Source organism: Ambystoma mexicanum, chromosome 12 (assembly GCF_040938575.1).
Source record: "Ambystoma mexicanum isolate Mex_15411 chromosome 12, UKY_AmexF1_1, whole genome shotgun sequence".
Classification (NCBI taxonomy): domain Eukaryota; kingdom Metazoa; phylum Chordata; class Amphibia; order Caudata; family Ambystomatidae; genus Ambystoma; species Ambystoma mexicanum.
Window position 1 is genome coordinate 990610475 of NC_090936.1, and position 16460 is coordinate 990626934.

At 48.3% G+C, this 16460-nt stretch overlaps 1 protein-coding gene across 5 annotated transcripts in view; it reads right to left on the minus strand.

Moving 5' to 3' along the window:
- Window positions 1-16460, minus strand: part of NCAPH2 (non-SMC condensin II complex subunit H2) — an 899214-nt gene that overhangs the window by 51726 nt on the left and 831028 nt on the right. For all 5 annotated transcript variants that reach the window (XM_069629493.1, XM_069629491.1, XM_069629492.1 and 2 more), the window contains 2 exons: window positions 3591-3692; window positions 2428-2577 (listed from right to left, as the gene is read on the minus strand). In XM_069629493.1, coding sequence (XP_069485594.1) covers window positions 2428-2577; window positions 3591-3692 — 252 coding nt within the window. The remainder of the gene's footprint in view (window positions 1-2427; window positions 2578-3590; window positions 3693-16460) is intronic.

The following is a 16460-nucleotide window of genomic DNA, read 5'->3' on the forward strand; positions in this document are numbered from 1 at the left end:
CCAAAGACAGATCTACCCCCAGCTCGTTTCTTTGAGAAACGACTGACCCTGAGGGAGTTAGAGGTAGAGGAGCAGAGTGCTTGAGATAGGAGGTATTTGCAGAGGGATAGCTGAAGGTACTTTGGACCCCGGCCCCAGAAAGCCTTGTGGACAATGCAGAGGGTTTTGAATTTAATCCTTGCATCCACAGGGAGCCAATGGAGAGATTTCAGAGCTGGAGAGATCCGATCCCAGGGCTTGAGGCCAAGCACAAGTCTCGCAGTCCTGTTCTGAATAAGTTGTAAAGGGCTGAGAGTAGAGGCAGGTAGATTAAGAAAGGCTGTTGCAATAGTCCATCTTAGAGAGAACCAGAGCTTGGGAGACAGTGAGATTCTGGGGGAATGAGAGGAAAGGAAGAATACCTCTGAGGAGGTGCAGTAGGAGGTTTGACTTTTTTGATACATCAGCGATGTGGGCAGAGAAGGAGAGTGTGGAATCAAAGGTGACACCAAGGTTCTTGGCCTCGCAGGTGGGGATAGGAGGAGGGCCAAGGGAGGCTGGCCAGAGAGAGGGGAAAGGAAGGTGATGGTGTGCTATGAGGAGGATCTCTGTCTTGCTGGCATTAAGACAAAGATCGTTGGCGGCACACCAATCTTGGATGGCAGTTAGGCAATCAGTGATGAGAGAGGTGGAGGAGGTGGCCGAGGGCAGCCTGAAAATGAGTTGAGTGTCGTCTGCGTAGCACTGGAGGTATGAGCAGAAAATGGCAATACAGCGGGTGAGAGTTGCCAAGTATTGGTTGAAAAGCCAGGGCGAGAGGTTAGACCCCTGGGGAACACCACAGGTGGAGAGGAAGACAGATGATAGGAAGGACCCAAGTTGGACCTGGGAGGGTCGATCAGAGGGGAAAGAGGTCAGCCAGGCCAGAGCCTGATCGGTGATGCCCAAGTTATCCCGGAGACGGTTGAGCAGGATGGTATGGTTGACCGTGTCGAAGGCAGAGGAGAGATCAAGTAGGATGAGAACAGAGGGAATGCTAGAGTCAAGGTTGGAAAGCAGATCTTCACGGATGTTCAGGAGAGCAGTTTCCGTGCTTCTGCCAGATCTGAAGCCAGGCTGATGGTCATGGAGACAGCCAACAGAATCAGAATGAAGGTTTAGCTGAGAGATGGCCATCTTTTCAAGGAGTTTGCCTAAGAAGGGGGTAATGGAAATCGGGCGATAGTTGGCTGGACAAGAGGGATCCGCTGTGGGTTTCTTGAGGAGAGGATGCACAAGGGAGTGCTTAAGAGGGGGGGGGGGGAGGATCCTGAGGCAAAGGAGTGGTTGCAGAAGTCGGCAAGGGCCGGAGCGAGGGTATCCAGTGTGGGGGTGGTGGGGGTCGGGGGGGTACCACGTCTCGCCATCCTGTGTCCCACTTCCACTCCCCAAAGACCCTCACCCAGGTGACCCTCCCGCACTGGTCCACCCCCAGGAACTGGATCTGAAAGTGATGGCCGTGTCCTGGCCACCTGGATTAAAGATCTCCAGGGACTAGTGGGTGAGGGGACCGCCGCTGGTTTCAGGGCAGGAGGCTTCTCCTTAGGGGTCTCGCTCGAGGGCATTCACCTAGCCTTGGCTACCTTCATGCCAGACGAACCAGGCGTGGTTGATGCTGTATCCACCTGCGGCGTAGAAGCTGAAGCCTTACCAGCCGATGCGTACTCAAAAAAATTGAGCATTTGGGTTTTAAAGTCCTCCACTCCTCCATAGACGCACTCCTTTCATCCAGTGTGTCGGAGTCAGGCCAGCATTTCTTTTTGTGCGACGATGAGGAGTGTTGAGATTCGCTACCGGAGTGCAAGCGTTTTTTGGACTTCTTGCCGCGACATCCCTCCCTGTTTCTCTGGAGTAGGCCCTTCGGTATCGTGCTACAGGGACCTTAGGAGTGATTTTGGCAGCGGTCTGCCGGCCGCTATCTTTACAGAGCGTTCCTTCACCACCTTCAGCTTAATTGCTAGACAAGAACCACATTGCGCTGTATCGTGCCCAACACCAAGACAGCACACACAGATAGTGTGTGGGTCTGTGAAGGACATTTTAGAGTTGCAGTCCATGCAGAGTTTAAACCCAGGCAGCTTAGGTTTCCGAAATACTAAGGTAGAATCAAATTCTTTTGAATTTCGAGGACGAGTGTGTTCCAATATAGCGCGCTGAGCGCGTGGAAAAAAACTATGGTAAGGGGGCTAGTGCATCCTTTTAAACAACGCGCAATGTCACATCAGTTGTTGAGAAATGGTACGGCTGTATATAAAGGAGTCAACATCGAGCGGCACTACGCCCCCTTTAGAAACATTTTCCGAGCAGCAGACACTGGATAGCCATCTATCAAGCTGAGGAAACTGTGGTAGAATGCAATCCATTGAATTGAATGTTTCTAGGAAAGCCACCAAAATATGTCCATCTTACCAGCTGTAGTGATGCTAGCATGAACCGACACACTTCAAACGGTTCCTTCCCAGCCATCAGACTTGCAAAGGTTCGCCACTCGCCAACTTGACTGTACCCAGCCACCAGCCGGTTCCCATAATCATGGATGTCAAAGGTCCCTCGGTCTTCCTGTGTGCAGAAAAGGAAAGGCCAGCATTAAAAGGGAGGCAAGTGAACATGTTGTCTAGTTCAGCAACACTAAGTAGCTAACAGTGTTCCAACTACACAGACTAGTTCTGAGGAGACATGCTAGCCACAACATATCCGGCGAGGAACGTAAGTCAGAAAGTAACCAGGAACGCGATTTTCTGAGAAAGCATGCTACCCAGTAGGGTTATCAGAGGATCTAAACCAAGATCAATCTGCTCCATGGGATCTTAGAGAATGCACCCTAACCGCAAGTGATTCTCACGGGAGACAACAACCACAATGAATATACATGTTGGGTCTGTTTTTATTCTTTTTGTCACTCTGCTGTAATTGTTAGTTTTCTTGCACACAACATCAATGCATTGTATGTACTATCCAGCTCATCTTAAACTCCGTCAGTACATTTGGGTTGCTTTATAATACAAGTATGTAACCTTCCACTTTGAACTCCCAAATTACATTTTTTGAAGTCTATTTTAGATATAAAAGGTACAATGTTAATTTTAAAGGTTGTTTACATTGCTCCCTAGAAGGCATTGCTATTGTACACCTATATTTTCAGTTGAAACCATGCCAACACTACTATATACAAGAACGTTGGTGCCTTCTAACACTTTTTGCAAAGCAGATTTAGAAACCAACACACTGAACCAATAGAGAAAACAATCTCAAGATTGAATTCTTCACAAAAAAGTACCAGTGTTAATACTGTAGCAATATCACAATAATGTCCACTGGTCAAAGCTGGCCAAATTCCCAGACGGCGTGCTCGTTAAAAGCTGAAGAGGTATACGACAACCATCATAAACTTGCCACCTCGGATCCATGGCTGGTAAGGTCCTTAATGGAGATTTTAATTTTAGAGGTAGTCTCGCTACCACGCTTGAGGTCAACATAGATTGAAAGTGCAGCAACAAGTTTCTAATTACGCTGATCCTGCAGATATTTGTGCTACATTTATTACATGCTCAACTTTTGTCAGGCACACTTACCTGTTCCTGAAGCTGTGGAAACATCTTATCCTCCCAGTCCCGAACCCGGAGAGATAGCACTGTCTCCTGTGCATACTTCTGAGAGTTAGCAATGAAAAGCTCCTACAACAAGAAGCAAACTATCAGTATGACCGGGCTCACACCTTTGACGCACGTACTGCCCCCTTTTACACAAAGTGCAATGCAAACATTAGAACAACTGGCTTACTAAAAAGACCCAAAAGAGGTACAAAATATAGGATAAAAGGTTGCAGACATATGTGGGTGGACCGTTTTACAGTCATAGGTATGAAAACAAATGCACATGTGTACACACAGAAAAACCATCTCCATAAGCTTGTATGCACTCATACAACAAACCTGCAGTCTATCAGCACTCAAACCATCCCCTCCCAGTGCCCACAAAAAAAAGAAAATAAAAAAAAAATGTGTGCACCTGCATGCTACAAAAATCTGTTCACAAGCGGTCACCCAAATCTACACATCCATAGGCCACACAAGCCAACACAGTCAGATACCACACAAACAGGCATTCTCGGAAATTGCTAAATCCTGCAGGCCCTCGATTTATAAGAAGGGTTTTTCTGAAGCCCATTAGTGTAAGGGTTCTTGGAGACCAACTGTATTAGTGTGCAGGGTTTCCCTGGAAAGTGTGACTAAGCGGCAATCTTTAGGGATGTGGAGACTAGTACAGATCTCACACACACGGCAAAGATTGTGTATACAAGTAGATAGAATATATATATATACATATATATATATATATATATATATATAATACATTACTCACCGTAATCGTATTTCTGATGCTTGTTTCTGCATAGATTTGCATGCACTGCATAGTCTGATATCTAGTGGTAGTCCCAGAGTATTACAAGATTTGTTTTCAAAACTCGAAAACGGACGTCGAAAAGGCGTGTTAGGAATACTTTCCCTAGCGTGAAGTGTACTGTAACCATGGTCCTTCACACGTCGAGGAGCCTCAGATGGTTGGTTTCTGACATGAACTTGCATGAAGTGTAACACAAGTACAGATATGATAAAGCAGAAACAGTGATAAACCAGAAAACATCTATACGCCTTTGACTCCAGTAGGGGAGGAAGGGTGGGTGCATGTGAATAAAAGCAGATAGCGGCATCAGAAATACGATTAAGTAATATTTCCCCCTCTGAGGCATATGGCTCTAATTAGATCACATGCTCTGCATAGATTAGCGAGCAATATCTGGAGAAGGAGGTGGGATGTGAGAAGGTACAGCAGCAAATAGATGTTTTAGAACTGCTTTTCCCACCTGTGAATCTGCTTTAGAATGAGTGTCAATGCAATAATGCTGTGTGAAAGTATGAATGGAACTTCATGTAGCAGTTTTGGAAATGGCGTCTAGGGGGACGTTTGCAAAGTGAGCCCTGGGAGTGAAAGGTAAAACTTTTTTGGAAAGGGAATAACCTAACTGTATGCATTTGACTATCCATTTGGAGATGGTGTTTTTTGATATGTGATCTCTCCCAAGTGCTATGGAAACAAAGCCAGTCTGTTTTCCTTAGGGGTTTAGTTTTGTTTACATAGTACAAGACTGCCCTCTGTACTTCAAGTGTATGGAGGCCTCTCTCAGCTGAGTTGGACGGCTTTTGAAAGAAGGTAAGCAGTTCTATAAAAATAGTGGATGGGGGTTTTCGGGGGGAGGAGGGGACCCCCCAAAAAATAGAAAATTTCAATTACTTTTCTCGTTGAAAAATCTGCAGTAAAAAACCCAGCGCAAAAACATCCCGCGATGAAATGACATAGAACTGTTCTATGGATTAACAAACTTTGAAATTAATTAGGTGAAAACCTAGGATGTGTCCTTAGGACAACCTTGTCTTTGTGGATTCCGAAAAAAGGGTCTTGTACAGACAAAGCTTGTAGCTCACTGACTCGTCTTATAGAGGTGACGGCTAATAGGAATGCCGTTTTGTAAATCAAATGTTTTAGGCTGGCTTTGTGCATAGGCTCAAAAGGCAGACCCATGAGTTTGGAGAGCACGACATTAAGATCCCAACCGAGTGGAGGGTTAGAGAGGGGAGGGGGTAGCCTCTTTAGCCCTTCCGTGAATTCTTTAATGACAGAAACTTTCCACCAGGACACTTTGTTCTATGAAGTGGTGTAAGCTGACAGAGCCGCCAGGTGTACTTTGATGGCGTTGAATACTAGGCCGGAGCCCAGTAGATAAAGCATGCAATTTAGAATGTTAGCTGTTGAACATTCGAGTGGGTTTAAGGTTTGTGACCTGCACCATATCACAAATCTCTTCCACTTGTTAAAATAGCAGTGTCTAGTTTGGGCTTCCGTGCCTCCTTTAGGATATCCATACACCTTTGTGCGAGATTTAAGTGGCCGAAATTCTAGGACTTCAGGAGCCAAGCTGCCAAGTTCATAGATTGAGGCCGAGGGTGAAGGGATGCATGTGTTGTGTTAGCACATGAGCTTGACTGGGTTGCACATAGTCAGTTTGATCAGATGTGGAAACCAAGGCGGTCTCGCCCACATTGGAGCAACCAGGATTAGAGTCACTTGTTCCTGGTGCATCTTGTGCACAATCCTGCTGAGGAGTGGCGTTGAGGAAAAGCGTAAGCAAATTTCCCTGACCAGTTCATCTATAGGGCCCTCTTGGACCCTGGTTGGGGAAACCTGGACGCAAAGTCTGGGCATTGCGCGCTTAGGTTGTGGCGAACAAATCTAACAGGGGATGACCCAATTGGGAGAATATTCTGTGTAGGATATCTTTGTCGAGTTGCCACTCATGTTCTTCTGGTAGAGGGTATCTGCTTACAGAGTGTCTGCCAGAGCATTGAGTTCCCCTGGAAGGTGTTGAGAGGTTAAGACCTTGTTCCGCTTGAGTGCCCCCTTCCATATTTTTTGGGATAGCTTGGACAGACAGAGTGTGTGCCTCCCCGTTTCTTTATGTAGAACATGGCACTGGTGTTGTCTATAAGGACTTGCACTGTTTGACCTGTAAGATGTTGATGAAAGGCTTGAAGAGCTTTGAGAACTGCCAAAAGTTCGAGGTAGTTGATGTGCCTTTGGGCTGTAGTACGTGTCCACTGGCCGTGGGCTGTGTTTGCGGGGGAAGTGAGCTCCCCCGCACCTCCCTCCTCCCCAAATCCGGCGGGTGAGGCATCTGTAGTTAGGATTGCTTGTGCTGGTGTAACGCGGAAGGGTTTTCCTTTTAGCAGGTTGTCCCTGGACCAGCAGCAAAAAGCCTGTACCAGGGTTAGCGAAACCACAATTAGATGTCCAACATTACCCACTCCCATGAATGGGTGGTGTGAAATTCAACCTCCTACTGGAGTGTTATGGGAGGGCACATGCAGCGGTGTGTCATTGTTTGAGAGGGGTGGAGCCTCTCCCAGGTGAGGTTATGCCTCTTCCTCTAGATCTTTAATTTCCTCTTTGAAAGCCAGAAGAGGATTGTCCTTGCGATGGGCCACAAGTTGAAGACTGTCTGCCCTGAGTGTATCCGGGAGAGCGTTGTGAACCCTGACCCCGAAACCTTCTGGCGTTTGATGAGCCCTTTGTACGTAGGGTTTGTTAGTTAATTGGCCAAGGGATTTAAGAGGGCGGCATACTCCTTTTCGCTCTTCGACAGCCTTACCGAAAAGTACACTAGGTTCCACCAGACTGTTAAGGAGGGGTGTCTGAGTTTCTAGCTTAAAGCCAGACTGAGCCAGGTGTGGTGCTGGATGGGTGTGCCTTCTGTGATGATGTGGCCTGCATAGTCTACTGCATAGAGATTATTTTTGAGGATGCAATTTGATAACTGCTTGCCCTCTGCGGTGGTGCTTAACAATTGCGATTTAAGTTGTTCTGGAACCGCTTTTACCTGGTGTGCCAAGTTATCCCACTTGTGGCAGCAATAACTAGCCAGAAGTGTAGTGTTTGCGATTCTAGTTTGATATGCCACTGAGGAGGCAACCTTCCTTCCAAAAGTGTAGATTTTTTTACTTGCTTTGTCTGCCGGGGCTTCAGCCGACGCCAGAGGAGTGCCAGCCCTTTTACTGGTAGTGGTGACTAGTGAATCAGGTTTTAGCTGACTCCTAATATACAGGGAGGGGGGGGGGGTCTGTGGGCACTAAATATTTGTTCGATTCTAGGGTTAACCGCCCTTGTAAAGTTAGGTGCAAGTAGGGATGGCCGTATACGACATGCATTACTTACTGTAATAGCATTTCTGATGATTGTATCTGCTTAGATTCACATGCTGTGCATATGGTCCGACATCCAGTGGTAACAGCGGAGTATTGCATCTTGCCTTTCGGGGACCAAAAGGGGACGTTGGCATAAGCGTGTCTGTAACACTATCCCTATCGTGACGTGTAGTGTACCCAAAATCCCTCACGTGCCGAGGCCCCTCCGATTGTATTTTTTCTGCCATGAGGGAGCCCAAGGCTATTGTGAGTGAGTACATGAAGAGAGAAAGTAGTAAGACATTATGTTCCTTCCACCCCTAGCGGGGAGGTAGGGAGGGCGCATGTGAATCTAAGCAGATACAATCATCAGAAATGCTATTACGGTAAGTAATGCATGTCTTCTGATGCTTGTTAATCTGCTTGGAATCACATGCTGTGCATAGACTAGCGAGCAGTACCCGGAGTTGGAGGTGGGTTGTGAGAAGGAACAGTAGAGAAAAGATGTCTTAGTACTGCTTGTCCCACCTAAGAATCAGACCTAGAATGAGTGTCTAGGCAATAGTGTTTTGTAAAGGTGTGTACAGAACGCCAGGTTGCCGCTTTGCAAATGGACTCTAGGGGAACATTTGCAATGAATGAAATGGACGCCCCAGTGCCTCGAGTAGAATGTGCTCTAGGCTTGAAGGGCAGTTCTCTCTTAGCAAGAGTGTAACAGTGTGATGCATTTGACAATCCACCATGAGATAGCTGATTTAGAGACAGGATCCCCCCTCTCTACCAGCTGCCACTGAAACGAAAAATTGGTTCGTTTTCCTCAGTGGTTTCGTTCTTTCCAGATAGAACATGACTGCCCTGCGCACATCTAGTGTGTGTAGGCTTCTTTGGGCCATGCTAGTGGGATTCTGGAAAAAGGTAGGTAGTTCAATGGATTGGTTCACATGGAACTTCGAGATGAATTTAGGTGCGAATCTGGGATGAGTGCGCAGAACTACCTTATCCCTGTGGACTGTAACAAAGGGGTCTAGAACAGAAAGGGCCTGTAGTTCGCTAACCCTTCTGATAGAAGTGATAGCCACTATGAAGGCCGTTTTATAAGTAATGTCATTTAGACTTGCTTTATGCATTGGCTCACAGGGAGATGCCATGAGCTTGGTTAAAACCACATTTTGATCCCATCCAGGAGCTGGGTGAAAAATGGGAGGATAAATCCTCTTAACCCCTTCCATAAAGGCCTTAATAACCGGTATCTTCCACCACAACACCTTTTGTTGTGATGTGGTGTAGGCTGAAAGAGCAGCCAGATCAACCTTTATGGAATTGAAGACCAACCCTGTGTCCAACAAATGGGTTAAGTACAGCACAATGTGTGTGGGTGAGCAATTGATGGGATTGACGCCCTTGGTATTACACCAGATGACAAAAAGTTTCCATTTGCTGGCATAGCAATAACGGTTGTTAGGTTTTCTAGCTTCCTTGAGTATGTCCATGCATCTCTGAGGGAGCTGAAGGTGTCCAAACTCTATGACCTCAGGAGCAAGGCTGCCCAATTCAGAGTTTGTGGGCATGGGTGCAGGGTCTCCCCCCTGTCCCGAGACAACATGTTGTACGGGCAGGGTAGTTTTACTGGTGGGGAGAGGGACATTTCCATTAGATGAGCGAACCAGGGTTGGTGGGCCCACATGGGGGCCTCCAGTATCATGGTAACTGGTTCCTTGTTGAGAAGGGGAGTCGGGGGAGGGGAGGTTGGTTTGTACGTAGACAAATTTCCCATACCATGTTATCCAGAGACCGTTCCCTTTGGAGCGGTTCTGGGGGTACCTGGAGGCATAGTCTTGGCATTCGGCATTCTCCTGAGTCGCGAACAGGTCGATCTCTGGGACGCCCCATTCTGCGAAGACGTTGGACACGAGGTCTTCATGCAGACGCCATTCGTATTCTATGGGCAGAGGGAAATCTCTGCTGAGCACGTCTGCCAGAAGATTGAGTTCCCCTGGAACATGTTGGGACAACAGAAACATCTTGTGTTTGAGGGCCCACATTCAAATGTTTTGGGACAGCTTGGATTGCCCTGGAGAGTGAGTGCCCCCGTTTGTTTGGGTAATACATGGCTGTCTTGCTGTCTGTTAGAATCCACACTGTCTTGCCTTGTACTTGCACCTGAAAGGCCTTTAATGCCTTGTACACCGCTAATAGCTCCAGTATATTTATATGGTTGGATGCTACTTTTGGGGACCACATCCATGCGCTGTCTGCTGAAGCTGAAGCTGGGTTTGCTGCGTCGCTGACTCCTTGGTGGGTAGTATGCGGGGCTATCTGATGTTTGTCCAGCATTAAAGTTTCCCGTGCCATAGTTGTTCTGACTTGCATGGGACTGCCCTCGAATGACTGACGAGAATTATTTCCCATTTGGGGGGGGGGGGTGGTTGGGTAATCTGTTGCAGGGACTTAAGAGTCTCATGCTCTTTTTTTGGCAGTTTTCAGGGCCTCATCGACTGCCTTTCTGAAGAGGTTAGATTCTTCAATGGGTTTGTTGATGAGCGGCCTGTGTCTCTGGCTTGAAACCTGAGTTGCAAAGCCAAACGTGCCGCTTAAGTAAAGTGCCCTGGGCGAGAGACCTGCCTGCTGTTTCAGCAGTGTCCAGAGTTTTCTTTATTACAGTCAGGCTGAGGTGACTTTTCCTTCGGCCACAATCGTGAGAAGCCTGGACCCAATGGGCTCTGGAACCTCCTGGGGACCTTCTTGTACTAGGGTCCATTGGGCATCTGCATAACACACCAGCAGCATAGTGTTATTCGCTATGCGTGTGGTATATGTAGCAGCCGAGGTAACCCGCTTACCTAAGGCATACAACCTCTTGGATTCTTTATCCGGAAGCGCCTCCCCCGTAGCAAGGGGTACTCCTGCCCATTTCTGGGTGGTTGTCACTACAAGGGAATCAGGGGTGGCGTGCCCTTTTATGTATTGAGGGTCCGAAGGAGCTAGCCGAAATAACCTTTCTACTCTTGGGTTCACTGCCCGGGTCCGAGCTGGTGACACCAGGGAGGGTGCCAATGGATTGAAGGGGGTTTCTCCTTGAGAATGTCTTCTACAAAGTCCTGCTCGGGAACCTCCTCTTGAGTAGTGATTTGGAAGTGATGTGCTACCTTCCTTAACATGGCATTGAAGGCCATTTGGTCTTCTGCATGCAAGGCCTGGCGAACTGGGGTGGATGGAGGAGAATCCAGGCATAGAACATCAGCGTCCTGATCTTGTTGGGGGGAGCGTCCATGGCTCCGTCCCCATTTGCTGGGTTTCTTCCCAGTTGTCCGTGGCATCCGCCTGGTCCTCATCGTAACCCTACAGGAAGGAAGGTTCTTCATCTTCACTGTAAATGTCCTGACAAGTATCCATCTGGACGATGTCTTCATGATGGACAGGGACCGAGGGCTGATCTCCCTGGAAATGTTAAGCCCGTTTGGGATTAGGTTCTCCACAAGACCTTTTCGGGGAAGGATGTTCAGAATTTTTTTTTTTTCCAAGACGATCCATGCACCCTTCAAATTTCTCCCTTGTCCATTTAGAGGACCCAGAAGGGCCTACGGGTGGAAAAACGTCATCTTCCGCCCCTTGACGCTGAAAATTGTCACTCAAGGTGCTGGAAAGAGGCTCCTGCCTGTCTTCGTAGGTCTCGCGAAAATCGGGGCACCATGGCGTATCTATAGATTTGTCGATGGCTCTCCCCATGTTTTCCGACAGAATAGGTATCAGCCCAACCACTGAAGTAATTCTTGCAATACTGTGTTCAATCACCGCCAAATCGGCGCGAGTTAGAGGGCCTAGCGGAAGGTTTTTCAGCTTAAGGCCGAGATGCAGGTTTTGGGCCTACCGGGCCTTTAGGGACCGTCCAAGCGTCGAATTTCCGCGCTTCGACGTGTAAACCTGATTTAGGGGTAGCACCCTTGTTTGTTTTGGAATGCCAAGTCGCAAAACGCTGCTGCGGATGCTGGGAAGGCTGTTGATCTGAACGATCAGAGGAATCCGCCGAAATTTTCAACGGCCCTGCTGGCGCCGTCACCTTTTTCGACATACCCGTCGAAATAAGTGGAGGGGTTGTGTGTTTAGTGTAATGTGTTCTTTGTACGCCCCTGTCGCTGGGTGTTGTCCCTGAAGCAAGACTAGTGTTAGGCCTTGAAGGGTCGGGGACGGGCGTGGCGGACCTAGAAGTGTCCACCTTGAGGTCTATCACATCCACAACGGATGTTTGGTCATCGGAGGTGCCCCCGTCACTTTCACCAGGTGTGGCGGTGGGGGAAGAGGGTTCCGCCCGCGACATACCGTACATGGCCCACCGCTTTACACAGCGCTCCTTAAGGGACTTAGGCCGAAGGAGTTTACAAACCGCACACCGCTTCTCGTCGGGATACAGGAGTTGCACGTCCTGTGCTTGTCCTTCCACAGGTATCTAACCCTACACTTAGGGCAGAACCTAAAAGGAGTCCTTTCCATAGCGAAAGGTGTAAACAAAGATGGGGGGGGAGAACGGGGGGGAGAAATTGGGGGGGGGAGGGAGGGAAAGAGGGGGGGAAGAAGGGGGGAAGAGGGGGAAAGAGGGGGGGAAAGAGGGGGGAAGAGGGAAGACCAAGATATGGCCACCCCAACCCCACGCTTCCTACTGTGAAGGCCGGCCAGAGGGCCCGTCCACGTGGATGCTTCAGCCGCTGGATCTTAGGCGCCGAAATCCAACGCCGTAGATAAATCCCCCGCAGTCTTCGTCGAAGTTGTTTATGCCGTCGAAGTGATTTAAGGGGGAATAACCAACAAGTCGGTTTAAGATAAACAATGTCTCTTATGTAAGAGCTGCGCTATATGCCCTCCAGTTATCTGGGTAGAAAAAAAAATCTGAGGGACCTCGGCACGCGAGGGATTTTGGGTACACTACACGTCACAAGGGGACAGACACGCCTATGCTGACGTCCCCTTTCGGCCCCCGAAAGATAAGATGCAATACTCTGCGGTTACCACTGGATGTCGGACCATATGCACAGCATGTGATTCTAAGTAGATCAACAAGCATCAGAAGTCTTGTATAGACTAACAGTGGGATAAACTGAGTGGCAGACTTCCCGTAGGGGACACCGATGCACCTTTCACTGCCTGTTTTAAGGGCATCCAAGGCATCAGCCTGGAAAGGAACTCTGCAACTTGCGACCAACCATAATGGCGGAAAGAAAATCTGAGGGACCTCGATGCGTGAAGGACCAAGTACACAACACACTAGGGATAGTATTACTCGTGCCCTGTCGCCGTCAGTTTTCGAAAACATCTTGTAATACTCTGCGACCACCACTAGATGTCCGACTATGCAGAGCATGTGATCTAAGCAGATCCAAAAGCCTCAGAAAGATGAACAAGTTACTTACCAACTGTAACGTTCTTTCGACTGGATGCTCCTCCCATGTATTCCTCATCTTATGATAAATAGTGACCTCCAGCTACGCTGCTTTGGAAAAAAAATTCTCGGCAGAGGGCGCTGTGCTCGAGGTCGTGGCGTTGATTGTCCCTCGACGGACTCCGTACTCTGTCGACATCACCGATGGTATAAATAGCTCGAGCCGCACCCGTTGCTTCAGTTCTGTTTTTTCGATGAACATATAGGAGGAACACTCAGGCGTGCCCCATGACAGATACATTCTTCGTGAGAGGAAAGTGTTAGAAAACAAACTATACTGCGGGGTAGGATGGGAGGGTCGATGAGGAATACGTGGGAGGAACATCCAGTCGAAAGAACGCTACATTTGGTAAGTAACTTGTTCTTCGAATGGATTGTGTCCTCCCACGTATTCCTCATCTTATGATAGACTCCCCTAGCAGTGGCAATTTTGGAGGTGGGAGTACTAATTACAGTTTTCATGGACAGAATGCAGAACTGCCTTGGCAAATAACCCCTCATTGGAGGAAGTATCCAAGCAGTAATGCTCGATAAAAGTATGCATTGTTTTCCAAGTTGCAGCTGAACTAATATCTGCTGCCGGAACTCCCCTCTTTAGAGCCGCAGAAGTAGCCATTCCCTTTGTAGAATGGGCTCGAAGCCCATCTGGTGTGTCTTTTCCCGCCAATCTGTAGCATTCAATTATGGCCAAAATGATCCAGTGGGATATGGTCTGTTTTGTTACTGATAAGCCCAGTTTATGAGCAGTATAACCCACAAACAGTTGGTCATCTTGTTGTAATTTAGACATCCTTGAGACGTAAAAACGAAGAGCCTTCTTGGGATCTAGTCTGTAGAGTCTCTCCTCTTCCTTACCCACATGAGGAGGATAAAATGTTGGTAGTATTATTTTTTGTGACAAATGGAAGTCCAAAACTACCTTTGGTAAAAAGGAAGGTTTAACCTTAAGGACTATATGGTGGTTTGCATGGGAGAGCCTGAAGTTCACTAACCCTGCGGGCTGACGATAGGGCCACAAGAAGGATAGTTTTTAGTGTTAGAAGCCTCAATGGACAGGAGTGCAAAGGCTCAAAAGAAATGCAAGTCAAACATGTTAGTACTAAATTTAAATCCCAAGTTGGGACATGAAAAGGTACTGGAGGGTATACGTTAGTAAGCCCTTTTAAGAATTGAATGATTAATGGTCTTTTGAAATATGAAACCTCTTCCGAGGTGTGCTTGAAAATGGACAGCGCAGCAAGATACCCTTTTATTGTTCCTATCTGGAGCCCCAGATTGGCTAGATGTAATAGAAAAGAGCACTACTGGAGTGCCACATTGAAAAGGGTCCACATCCTTATCTTTGCACCAGTTACTAAACCTGTTCCAGTGACATCGGTACAATGATTTTGTTGCTGGCCTTCTGGCCTAAAGCAAGACTTCCATTACGTCATCCGGAAGATCCCAATCCTTGTATCTCAACCTCTCAGAAACCATGCGTGAAGGTTGAGTGTCTTGACCTCTGGATGGAGAACCCGACCTTTCTCTTGCGAGAGAAGATCCTCTCTTTGTGGAAGACATGTTGGAGAGCAGATGGAAATGTCTAGAAGGCCTGGTTACCGCGTCCCCCTGCCCAATCTGGAGCAATTAGGATCATGGTTTTCCTGAGCTTTCTCAACCTCCCGATTACTTGAGGAATCATGGGGACTGGGGGAAACGCATACAGCAGTGGAAACTTCCACTCCACTACGAATGCGTCTCCCAGAGCTCATCTTTGAGGAAATTCCCTTGAGCAGTACTGATCGCACTTCCTGTTGATCGCGGTGGCGAACAGATCCACTTGAGGGGTTCCCCAAAGGGCGAATATCTCCAGGACGACTTCCTGAGCCAGTTCCCACTTGTGAGAGACCATGCTCTGCCTGCTCAGAGCGTCTGCCGCTGTGTTCTTCTCTCCGGCTAGGTGAATTGCCAATAGAGAGATTCCTTCTCATATTGCCCAGAACCATAGCTGCATTGCCTCTCTGCACAGTGGTAGTGACCCTACTCCTCCTCTTTTGTTGAGGTAGTACATGGCCACAGTGTTGTCCGTCATTATCAGGTCATTCTTTCCCTGTACAGAGGGCAGAAAGGCCTTCAGCGCTAGTCTGATAGCCCTCAGCTCCAAAAGGTTGATGTGAAGTTTGGACTCGGATGGAGACCAACGACCGCTGATTGTCAGATCGTTTGTGGGCACTCCCCACCCCGTGAGTGAGGTGTCCGTCACTACTGTTATCTCCAGCCATGGTTGCCAAAAAGATTCTCCCTTGAGAATGTTGCTGTTGCAAGCCCACCATAGAAGATCCTGAGCAACTGCGCTCGGGACTTGCAGAAGATCCGACATATTCCCTGAGAACTGGGACCACTGAGTTCTGAGTGCCCATTGAAGGGATTTCATCCTCAACCTGGACTCTGGTACTAGGAAAATGCAGGATGACATGAGGCCGAGCAACCTGAGAAAATCGAAGGCCGGTAGGCGTTGGGCATTCTGGAACTTCGTTACCATCTGCTGGATGTGGAGAGCTCTCACTTCGGGAGACGAGGCTTTTCCCAAGGAAGTATCCAAGACTGCTCCGATAAATTGGAGCTTTTGGGATGCTCCGATAAATTGGAGCTTTTGGGATGGTATCATATGGGACTTCTTGAAATTGAGGGAGAAGCCAGGTCCTTCTTCTCATGTCTGTGGCAATGCAGATGGCACAGCCAGAGGCGTCAATGTGGGCCACGGTGGACTCCATGATGTTCTGCACCACCATCTTGGCCTCTGCCAATCCTGCCTTGAATCATGATTGGCTCTGTGCCGGAAGCTCTGGGAGGAAATCTGCAATTTTCCCCCAGAGCCTCTGGTTAACAGCTGCCAGTATGGCATCCGCGCTGGCTTGACGAAGGTGCAAGGACGCGTTGGAATATATCATCTTCCTGTATGCCTCCAAGATCATCTCCTCCTTGCCTAGCAGCGCCACAGAGGAGGCGGCTGAGGACGACTGAGGCTTGGAGTATAGTGATGCTGCAGCGTTCACTGAGGAGTATGGCTGAGGGTGGGCCGATAGCAAGAGTGTACCCCCCCCCTCCATCTGACTGTACTTGGGGTCCAGGCGTTTATTCACCGGCTGGATCGAGTGAGGCTTGAGGCAACCCTTCTTGGCCAAGGCAACTATGTTCTTCTGCATCAGGATCCCCATTTTGGCCATATGACATAGCGTGAGGACTTTTGCGAGGACCCACTCTGCTGGTTGCTCGACCTCGGGTTGAGGAAGGCC